Source organism: Archocentrus centrarchus, chromosome 10, assembly GCF_007364275.1.
Source record: "Archocentrus centrarchus isolate MPI-CPG fArcCen1 chromosome 10, fArcCen1, whole genome shotgun sequence".
Taxonomy (NCBI): Eukaryota; Metazoa; Chordata; class Actinopteri; order Cichliformes; family Cichlidae; genus Archocentrus; species Archocentrus centrarchus.
This window is the reverse complement of record NC_044355.1, coordinates 10,657,378-10,669,407: the sequence shown is the minus strand read 5'-3', so window position 1 is coordinate 10,669,407 and position 12,030 is coordinate 10,657,378. Positions and strand designations below refer to the sequence as shown.

The 12,030-nt window shown below is 40.1% G+C and overlaps 1 protein-coding gene across 1 annotated transcript; it reads right to left on the bottom strand.

Moving 5' to 3' along the window:
* Nucleotides 1-4,120: 4,120 nt before the first annotated feature.
* Nucleotides 4,121-10,844, bottom strand: LOC115787073 (protein eva-1 homolog C). Its single transcript, XM_030739647.1, has 7 exons — nucleotides 10,726-10,844; nucleotides 8,828-9,033; nucleotides 8,583-8,706; nucleotides 6,587-6,739; nucleotides 6,177-6,320; nucleotides 5,995-6,066; nucleotides 4,121-4,914 (listed from the first exon to the last, which is right to left on the bottom strand). The coding sequence occupies exons 1-7, from the start codon at nucleotides 10,820-10,822 to the stop codon at nucleotides 4,529-4,531; spliced, it is 1,182 nt and encodes a 393-aa protein (XP_030595507.1). The 5' UTR covers nucleotides 10,823-10,844; the 3' UTR covers nucleotides 4,121-4,528.
* Nucleotides 10,845-12,030: the final 1,186 nt, after the last annotated feature.

Here is a 12,030-nt window from a genome sequence, read left to right as displayed (position 1 = left end):
CCACGGAGTGCGATACTACAGAGTGCATACAGTCTCCCAGCATTAACATTTGTTTTGTTTTTTTAAGTCTGCGATATCATGTAGTAAGTTTAATATTATCTGCATGTAATTTACACACCGTTTTTGTTTTGGGGGATTAAAAATATCCCGAAGGTGCGTTGTCCCACATTAAGACAGATGAAGTACAATAATTGTAGCTAATACTCTTGCTTCTGCATTTTTAAATTAAATAAAGTATTACTTGCTAAAACTGAAAGTAGTCCTACTAGTTTTGGACCCCCTTAACTGATTTATTAGCTTATAATAAAATATATTATTATCACAGAGGCATTAATAACTCCAAAGGGTCAAAAATTGAAAGGAAATAAGTATAACAATACAAGAAAACAAGGTGGGGGGGATATTTTTGCTGATTTAAAGGAAAATATTAAAATTAACTATCTTAAACTGGTACCTTAAACTGGTATATAAATAAAATATTCAGAACAAACTATGTGCAGAAATAGTGCTGTGTTTTCTTCTTCCCGTTTTTAATGTGTGACCCCTTAGAATGAAGCATGTCCCCTTGTGAGTCTTGATCACAGGCAATGTCATGTGATAGACCAGTTCCACTAACAACGCTTTCCAAACTTACATTTGAAGGATTTATACAATAAATTCAGTTGAAATCATTATACAGGTGATATGTTACTTCCTGCCATGGCATTTTAGTCCTGTTGCATCTCGGCCAGTGCCATTAGGTCAGCTGCAGGGTCGTCAGCTGGTGCCACCGTTCACAGATGTTTCGCCCCCTAAGCCAGTACATTTCCGGGTGGGGTGGGGGGCAAGTGGTATGAACAGGGACATCTCCCCACCACTGCTGCAGCTACCTTTGCTGGGGTGTAAGCCCCCAACTCTCGTCTTTCCGCCTCAACCATAGCCAGTAGCTCTTTCTCTCTACCTCCTCCCCCAGCATCTTTAAGACTTTCTGCAGGCTTGCCTCTGCTAACCCTGCCCCAAGGAACAGCTGGACTGCTGTTTTTTTTTGTTTGTTTGTTTGTTTTTTTGTGAGTTTTCTCACAGTTTAAATGTTGATTTTTTCCTGCACTGATGTATTGCTGACAGCAATCCTGCAGAGACTGTTTTGCCGTGAGTCCAGACTTTAAAATCCAGTCACACACCAATTAATGTCTGATATCAGGCTAGTTTTGCCATCATTAAATTAAACAGTCAATTTAATAAACTGTAGAACTGCAAAAAACTCGTGAAGCACACATTATATTTTAGCCATCACTCTGCTGCAAACTGTAAAATTCTCCAACACCCCCACTGGCCATTACAGTATTAATGCACAATTAAAACAATAGCAGACAATTGAAAGAAGTGAAGGGAAATAATATCTTCAAGTTGCAATAACTCATTTGGCAACTGTATTTTGACAAAATACAGTACTGTGCACACCCCTCATTTCTTTAATTTTGCTAGGTAAATGGGAAATAGGTGCAGTGATTTAGTGAAATATTTGCAAACACCCACTGAAATACAGTATATAACGCAAAATGGAGTTTTTACAATCCTGACGAGCTTGAAAGTCAGTATTTGGTATGACCACCTTTACTCTTCAGCACACCCTGAACCTTCTTAGGCAGCTTTCTTCATGAATAGTTCTCCAGGCTTCTTGAAAGACATTCAGAGTTCTTCTTTGGATACCGGCTCCCTTTTCTTCTGTTCTCTGTCAAGATGATCCCACGATGTTTCAGTAATGTTGAGGTCCAGACTCTGGGGAGGCCAATCCATGACTGATAGTGTTCCATTGTGTTTTCCTATCCAGGTATGTTTTTAGTGTGTTGGCAGTGTGTTTGGAATCATTGTGATGGGCTCGACACACGGGGAGCGACAAACGACAGCGACGAATGGGTCGCATCGCCACTGGGGTGAAACCGAACACACGGGACGCGATAGCGACGGCAGCTTTGCGAATCGCGCTCTTACGTCACTCGTCTCCAAGAAATGTGATTGGTTATGAAACTGGAGGGATTTAGACATTTTCAAAGCAGTCCGTGTCAGACACGGCAATAAAGATGAGGAGTCTGAAGATTTTATTGGAACTGACAGAAATCTTGCTGTTAAGTCTCCTCTACAAAAGAAAAAGACAACCTCGCGTTCATCCTATATTAGCACAAAAGTCCTCTATCCGTCTGTTTAACGTTAGTCTTGCACCAACACGTTCTCATATGGCTGCCTTTTATGTTTAACTCGATAATCACTGCGTGAAGTGTCATATAATATAGGAAAGTCAAACACAGCTAAAACGATGCTTTCCTTCCTGCTGAAAGTGGTTGCAGACTGCAGTGTGTAGCATACTCTTCGCTCATTGGTCAGTCAATGAAACTCTTGCTGATTGGTTTAGTGCCACGCGACAGCGACAAAAGTAGAACATTTTCCAACTTTGTTGTGTCGCGTCGCCTGGTCGCGTGTGCACGTCTACGTGTACGAGCTCGAAATTTCACATGCACGAACGTCGCCGGTCGCTTAGCTGGAGGAGGGCAAGCGATTGTCGCCTCATCGCACAAGCTCCATAGGAAATGAATGGAGAGCGAGCGACGTCGCTCCCCGTGTGTCGAGCCCCTAATGCTGAATAAATGAAGCTGTTGCCACTCAGATGCTTTATAGATGATATTGCATCCTCCACACCACCTGTTGAAATGCAGCCCCAAAGCATGACAGATGGCTGTAGACACTGATGTTCCTCTCTCCTGACCTCCTCCATGCATATTGACAATGGTTTGAACCAGAAATTTGAAATCTGTATTTATCACTGCTAATGGCCTGGTGTCACTGATTTTCAATCTAGTTCTTGTGTAATTTGCTATACCTCAGCCCTTTCTCCCCATTTCATTTCCTTAAGTATTTCTTCTTGACAGCCATCCTCCCACTGAGACCATTTCTAAAGAGGCTTCAGTGAATACAGATGGATCAACTGATGCATCTCTCAGGTCCTTTGTCAGGTCTTTCCTGGATTTTTTTTTTCTCCATTTTTCTAAGGACATAACTTTTAGATACTGTTCATCTGCTGTTGATCGTTTTTTAATTTGTCACTTCTTCTTTTTGTCCTCCACTTGTCCAGTTTCCTCAAAATCTTTAAGGACACGTTGCACATCATGCTGAGATATGCTGGAAATGCAGGGTGCTCAAGACCTTTGCACAGTACTGTAGTACTATCAATTAATCAAATATAATCAGTTTCATTAACTCATATAGAGAGAAAATGTGATAAAACCTCAAAATACATTTGTTAGCAGAACTGTGGAAAAAAAAATAATACCAGACCTATTACATACTTACTTTTTTTGAGGATTTGGTTATAAAAGTCTAATGCTGTAGACTATGGAGAGCCGTTTCATTCAAAATGAAATAAATAAATAAATGATGGAATATGAAATATTTATTAATAATTTATCAATAGCAGTATTTATTTATTTATTTATTTCATTTTGAATGAAACGGCTCCCCATAGTAGACATCCGTCCTCCAGGAAAATATTTGTTTCACCCATAGAAACTCATCTTTGCTATTATAAGCCTTTCAAAGAGTTTTAATGAAACAGCAAAAAAGGCATTAACTCACCCAACTAATGATTTATTAGTGAAACACTGCACTGAAAATACCATATTTTTACCTCGGAAATGCACTGAACTGATTAAATTTAAATCAGTGGCATCATGCACCATTATTCCATAAAACACAGCTGCATTTAACCGAAACAACAAATGTGTGATGTTAATCTTAATGATGCATCATTAGGTTTATATGAGTTTTACAGGAGCCATCATGCCATGAGAGACACAGATTAGGAGACTCAGTTACATTTAAAATAATGAGGTTAGTGCATGTACAAGTAGTCCACTTCAGGCTGCTCTAAACACTCAGATTCAGACATTTTTTCTACTCCTGGCTCCATGTAATTTTAAGGAGGGGGGGACTCTTTAAATCTCGATTAAAAACATACCTTTTCTCTGAGGCATTTCAAAATATCAGTCTCTAGTTAGTATTGAGTCATTTTGGGAACTGTTTTTTTTTTTTTTTTTTTTTTTAGTACTCCTTTTATGGTTTATCCTTTTAAATTATTATTATTATTATTTTATGTGGTTTTTTTTGTGCTGTATTGTATTGCTGTCTTTTATCTGGAAAGTGCTTTGTTCAACTTTGTTGTCTTTTAAAGCGCTCTATAAATAAAGTTGGATTGGATTGGATTGGACTTCCCTAATATGGTCATTTCAGGCACTAAAGCACCACCCAACTGATGCTTAAGCCTTCTGTTTGAGAGGGACAGCCAATCAGAAGAAAGTTAGAGGAAGAGGAGCTCATGTTGCTTGTTTCAGACGGTGGATGAACTGAGGGCCCAGATTAAGATAAATAAGAATCATTTTGAACCATGAAGCATACAAAGCTCCTATAGAAGAGTACAAGAATAAAAGACCCCTTTACAGTAAAAGAACTACCTCAGTATGATTTCAGTTAGCAATTAACATTGTAATGCAGGAGGCTTTCAATTATTGTAGGTTTTTATCTTGTGAATAGCATAAGGACTGGAGTCTCTGTGTGGCCAAATATCTCCATTGGGCAGATCCCTAGTCTGTTCCTCCTCCCACTGGACCATCTCTACTGTTATAGTGGATGGACTGAAGATGTCATTTGTGCGGTAGGATTGTGTGAGGCGGCGGAAGGATGATGTGTCTGAGACATCATCGTCGCAGAGGTCCTCCATGAGCTCCTTGCGTTGTCTGCGAGATGCTTTCAGCTCATCGTTCAGGTCAGAAACCAGATCTTTAACATCTCTCACAAGTGTGGAGCGAACACCAAACAGGCAGAGCAGAAACACCAGACCAGCACAGATACCAGAGACAAAGTACAGAGCAACTCGCTCTGGGAGACCTGGAAGAGAGACGTGTGATCAAATTCAAAATGTGCCAGCATAAGACAGCAAAGCCACAAGTGTCCATCCTGTAAGAAAAATAACTCTCAGCTCATCTTTCTAAAAAAGATTAAACCCATTTGCTGTGATGAAAAGAAGGTGTGAGCTTTACATCATTTAATGCACTTTTTAACTTTTTAAACCACTAAATTACTTTCCTGTGAGTATCAAAATCGATGTGCAAGTGCTTCTATTTTAGTTGAAATATCCAAATAATCAATATCTATTTTTTCCAATTAAAATTAATAAAGTTAAAAACTGATTAATTGAAAAGAGTTCTTGGACAGTGCAGTAGTATAAAAACAGAGGCACAGCATTGGCTCTGGTTCAGCATCATCCCTGCAAAAACCTATAACTGTCATTATTATTTATGTTAGTAAGTGTACATAGTGGCTAAAGTTTGTATTTTCCACCAGCGCATGAATACACCATCCAAGGAAGAAAAATATAAAGTGCTCAGTTATGTATCTTAATTCTTTTTTGCATATGTGCATGATAAATTTGAAATACTATAATAAACTGAAAGGGAAGAAATAGACTGAAACTAGAAAACCCTGCTTGGTAAATAATTAAGAAAATAGGCAGATGGTACATACAGGCTTGGAGAAACAACTACTTAAAACCGTAGCAAAATGCAGATGTTAGTGGTGTTTAGCTGCCAGTTACTGTAATTCAGATGTAAAAGCATATTGCAAATATTGTACTTCATTTTTATTAAACACCTCTGCAAATTTTTCTGAGTGTTTTTGGAGCTCAGTACTTCCACCGTGTCTATCAACATCCTGAAACATCCGCACGTCCCTTCATCCTCAACCCTCATAAGAAATGTACATGCGTCTGTAGCCTGACATCCACAGGCGTCAGTGCACATACCCAGTATTTTGTCAAAGATCTCCAGAGAGTTGGTTAAGAGCACATTTTGAGGCCTGTAGGTGGGGCCAGTGTACCATCCACCTGCAGGTGAGAGGGTTCTGGGCTCAGACGCCAGTCAAAGTCTGCTGCATGCAATGAAACCTGTGAATGTGTGCTTTTACTCTCACCGTGTGTGTAATCTGAGATCATGAAAGGATCTGTTGAGCCTCGACCTACATCTTCCAGGAGATATCTGGGGACTAAAGAGGAAATGAAAGGCTGTTACAGCAAACAACTGTATGCAAAATAAAAAAATAAAAAGAATGCATATCCAAGGCAGCAAAAGCGCAGCTGCAGATTTGTCACTTACCGCAAGTGAAGGACACTCGCAGGTGTTTCCTGGTGCCGGGGAAGCAAGGGTCCCCAAAGATTTGAGTATCAGCTATTAGTGAACAGTTCGCTCTGCCGTGACATCTCCGTGACACCTTTCTCAGGGCCACAGGGGACAAACACTCTGAAATAATTTAATACAAATAAAATAAATGATTGTAATGCACACGTCAGTGTAATATTATAAAATGATAAAAATGTTAATTTCACATCTTAGCTCTTCTCAACAACATTTTAATGGAAAAAAGGTCCCCTAAAACATGAAAACCTAGAAATAAATAATTACGATTACAAATTTATATTTGTAGGAATAACTAAATATGGCACAGCAGAACTTTAGTTCCACTGTTTTGCCACTAGATGGCACTTGAGCACCCCGCTGTTGCAGACCCATTTCGATCTTTGATCCAGGTTCCTGAGGACAGTGAGGACTGCCGTGCAGCAGGTGTCCAAATGAGGCCGAGTAGATTGCGAGGACAGTCTCGTTTTTACACATCAGCCTCAAACGCTCATTTTCGCAGACCAGTCGAGTGCGATGGTGCTCTGAAAAACAGATAAAATGACACAAAGAAGGAGTTTGATGAACATCTACAAGCTGACACGAACGTTCTGCATCTGTTTTGGGATAAATCTGATGCCTGAAAGCGTCTGCTGTCACTACTGTAAAATTTTATATCCTTGTTTGAAAATACTGTGCAAAAGTTTTGAGCCACCCCTCGTGTTTTGCTTCCAAGGAACCAGACTTTCTTGTAATTTTTCAAAGTGACCTTAGCAATAGCTTTCCAGGGTTATGAAGGTCTTTCAGCGTTTTTCTTTGGACATTGGCTGCTTTGTCAGTTATTTTCTGACCTGTCCTTGTACCTTGTAGCAGAGACCTGACACAGGACCAGAAAAATACTATCAGATTTTGATCCACCATGCAGTACTGTCTGGAAAGCATCTGATTGGCTACAGCTTCATTTTTCAGCACAGCAATGATCCCAAACATACTGCAAATACAGTGAAACCATTCCTGGATAGGAAACACTCAATAGAACACTATTCCACTAGCCTAGACCACAACATTGTTGAAGCACTGTGGGATCATCTTAACAGAGGACGGCACAAAAGGCCGCCAACATCCAAAGAAGAGCTTTGAATGTCCTTCAAGAAGCCTGGAGAACTATTCCTGAAGACTACTTAAAGAAAAATACAAGAAAGCTGCCTAAGAGAGTTCAGGCTGTGTTGAAGAATAAAGGTGTTCATACCAAATATTGACTTTCAAGCTCATTAGAACTGTACAGACTGTTTTTGCTTTCAGTAAATATTTTCATAGCTAAATAAAGAAATGAGGAGTGGATCAAGATTTTTGCACAGTACTATATATTACTATATGTTTACATAACATATTTCCAATTTATATGGTGATGCAAAAATAAAAGTCAAAGTACAAAGTGAAGCTGATGTGAGACTATAAAAATCAGAAGTGGACTAACTGTGTGGCTTTCAATTAAAGGTACAGTCTAAATTTTAGAAGACACCCACTCAATTTTATGTAACCTGGACTTCATATTCACTTCACTTTGGAATGCATTTGTTGTGTTTAAATGTACAGTATGGGCCCCTCACCATTTAAAAAAAAAAAAGACCCAAGAACTGTAAGTTGCTTTTAATGTTTCACTTAAAGCACCAGAAACTAGAAGCTGACTGAGGAACAATATCACAGAAACTATGAATGGTTGGCAAAACAATACCAAGTCCAGTTCCTCTTTTCTTAGTTTCCATTAAATTTGTTATCTTTTAGATTTATGTGAGCATTCAAAACACGTAAATAAAATATATTTTTTAAAAATGTCAAGTAAATTACTTAATTGCAGGAAAAAGAAAAAGATTGTTCAAATTAGTTCACAGATTTACATGTGTTAATAGATTTCTTTTATTCAGAAATCTATTGTGCTGCTCTTTTTTTTTTTTTTGCCAAGACCCCCTTATTACTGGTTTTCTGCACAGCTTTCAATTATGTGATGGAGTCTTTATCAGCAGAAGGAATTTGGTTTTCATTAAGACAAATCTGTTGAAATATTTGCGTTATGGCTTATCAGGCACTTTCAGGACAGATGACAGATGAAATAATGAAAGGCAATTTGTAGGAATTCCCAAACATCCAGATTACATCTGAGCAAATTCAGCCTGCTGATGAAAAATGTGTCTAGAAATAAATACTAAGTGTCTGTGTTTGTATTGTTTTTCTAACAAAAGGTCGAATATTTCTACCATTTGTCAAATGGTAGAAATGTAGTTTTCTATATGCATAACACACACTCAGTTAAGCGACATAAAAAACATGTGTTCGCTGGTGGTTCGGGGACTGAATTGTTTACATTGAATATAGTATTAAGTGGTGTACCTGGTCTGCACTTGTAGGAGACTAGGAGGTACTTGGTGGTCAGGGGACAGGGATCCTGCCCAAACACTGGACTCAAGACGGGGATGTGGCATGACTGCCGATCCTGACACTCTGACAGCACTTTCTGCAAGCGCAGGAAAGCAAGTGTTGACCACAGGAGTCACCCATGAGTGCATTTTATTAAGGCAATGTTTTCCTGAAACACACAGTGAGTTCACAGTTTGTGTCATTGCGGCCTTGTATACCTCAATAGCAACTGAGGAAGTGCACTCTGTGTTCTCCTCCACAGTTGTGTTTGTGCTTGGAGAGGGACATAAATGCTGACTGGGAACACGGCGTCCATAGAACGCTGATAGGACGGCCACAGACGTCCTGGAGGGACACTCGATGATGAGCATTTCTCCTTCACAAGCATGAGCAGTGTGGTTTTTCAGAATAGTGTGAAGGTACACTGAAAAAGAAAAAGAGCTGATAAAGTCTCTTTCACCATCTCAAGCACATCTTTCACCTGATTTATAGTAATGCGCAGAAGACTTGAGCCACCCCTCATTTCATTATATTTGCAGCAATTTATTGAAACGTTTGCAAACACACATGGAAATACAGTGTAAAAGGCAAAAGCAGAGTTTGTATAATTCTAACAACTTGAAAGTCAATATTTCGTATGACCACCTTTATTCTTCAACACATCCTGAACTCTCTGAGGCAAGCTTTCTTTAAATAGTCTTCAGAAATAGTTCTTCAGGCTTCTTAAAGGAAATGTAGATTTATCACTCCAAAAGGCCTGCTGCCACTGATTTTCAGTCCAGTTTTTGAGCAACTTATTTATGGGGTGACTGTAGCTCAGGAGGCAGAGCAGGTCACCTACTAATTTGAAGGTTGGTGGTTTGATCTGTGGCTGCTCCAGTATCCTTGGCCAAGATACTGAACCCCAAGTTGCTCAGATGTGTTCAGAAAGCATGAAGAACAAGAAAGCCCGGCTCTTTGGGAGCAAAATGTAAAGAAGTTAGTTTTGGCTCAAGACTTTTGCACAGCACTATAAATGTATTACAAATTATTTTTCTATTGTTAACCAACTAAAAATGACTGAATGTCTCAGTTACCATTACTGATGTATAATTTAAAAGCCCTTCATTGTCTAGAAGTCACCAATGTGCCTCATTTGATGCTTTTTTTAGCCCCTACAGCAGCTCGGTCCCCTGTCCCCTGTCGACAGGGTGGTGTCACACTCATTGGGTGTAGCTCTCCAAGACAATTTTTGGACTGTGACCACACATTCAAACATCATCAGGAACAGCGCATACTGTAGACACTGGACTGAAGTCTCCCCTCCCACATCTGTTTCCTGTACTGTGTGTGTGTGTGTGTGTGTGTGTGTGTGTGTGTGTGTGTGTGTGTGTGTGTGTGTGTGTGTGTGTGTGTGTGTGTGTGTATACTGTACATGTATAATGTAAATGTAATAAGACTTAATTCATGTTTACAGTTAAGGTTTACAGTTAAATGAATGTTGTTAGTTATGGTTATATCTCCAGGACATGGATATAAGTCAGTGTCAATGTCCTGTGACGTGTGTGTGTGTGTGTGTGTGTGTGTGTGTGTGTGTGTGTGTGTGTGTGTGCATGGTCTAATAATAGCTCATTGTGAGTGAGCGCCTGGTACTGTGTCTCGTTTGCTCCCTAAAGCTTTGTGGAGCGCACACACACACACACACACACACACACACACAAAATAAAAGAGATCTCTGCTGTGGTCAGATAGAGAGATACACAGTGCTCACAGTACGGTGCCTGAGAGACAAAAGCTACCTTTGGCTTTGCCTGAACATACAGTACTATTGTTTCTGTAATGTCACCATTAACACCGTCCAAATAGGAAACCAGCTAAGATGATAAACACAGGTCAGCTGAAGTTTATTTATTGTTATGGGAGTATCTGGTTGTATTAAGTGGATGTCCAAGTTCAGTATCTGTTCTGCAGCCTCTTCACCCTGATTCTGGTCTCTCAGCAAGATTATAACCAGCTGCTTATGAAGCAGGATGTGCAGATCTGTTAGGAAATGCCGTTATGAAGCCTCCTAATGCAGCTGACAAGTAATGTGTCAGCATTTTGACTCCGCTATTGATGTCAAAACCAAGCCACTTACGAGAGAAATCAGGAGCCGAATGTGCAGTGTGGATCTTCAGAGCCAGGAGGAGAGGCAGGAGACAGAAAGAGTAGAAGAAACTCCATGGCGCTGTCATTGTGAATATCCTGCAACAGAGCCCAGGGTTTTTGTAGTAATGGGCTGTTTGTGCGATTGACTGCCTGTGAGAGAGCAGTAAGTAGGTCAATGATGCCATTGTGTTTACAAGAAACAGCCGGCCCCAAAGAGCAATAAACTTGAATTACCGCCACACATTTGTGTGGTTGTATCGCCAATCAGTCAAGTTTGCATCCATGTCTAACCACACTTGACCTTTGACCTGCTGAATATGAAAGCTGAAAACCTTATCATTTTTTTATTACAAAACGTTTACGCAAACATTTTGTCATAATTTGCACATGTATTCTTGAGTTATAGATTCAGTGTGTTTTTGTGAGGTCCCATTGACCTTTAACTTTTCTTAGTTCATCCCTGAGTCCAAGTAGCTGTTTGTGCCAAATTGTAAGGAAATCTCTCCTGATTTTCCCGCGATATCAGATTCATGAGAATGGGATGGACAGTGGGTGGGTCCCAACATACTCAACTTCAAGGTGAGCAATTAAAGAAAATAACAATGTGACTGGAGGATACCAGCTCATATGATTGACATATGAAGTCATAGTAAATATATTATAGGGTTACCAAGGCAGCCAAAGTCTGGAATGTCCATCAGCTTCAAAGTGATGCACAACCTGGGAATTGTTCCTTGCAGGGAGGGAATTCCAGCTTAACAGTTGATAGCGAGCATCCATCCATCCATCCATTCGCTTCCGCTCATCCTGTTCAGGGCTGGAGCCTAACTGGAGCTGTCATAGGGTGAGAGGCAGGGTACACCCTGAACAGGTCGCCAGCCTGTCGCAGGGCCAACACAAACAACCTTTCACACTCACTGTCTCATTCACACCTATGGGCAATTTAGAGTAGCCAATTACTGTCTTTGGAATGTGGGAGGAAACCGGAGTACCCGGAGGAAACCCACGCAAGCACGGGGAGAACATGCAAACTCCACACAGAGAGAGGGAGAGGCCTGGGCCAAGGTGGAATCGAACCCAGACCTTTCAGATGTTATTCTTACTGTGAGGCAGCAGTGCTGCTCGTGCTGATAGCGAGCAGACATTCTGATATTCCAGCCCTGGTTGCTTAGGCATCCATCAAACGTATTTAGAAACCCCTATATGTAAATTAGTGGTATCCTTAGTTCTTGTTGGTAGTTGCTTTAACCTCTTGCACTTACGTAGATTGAGAAATGTTTTGTATTACCAGTGT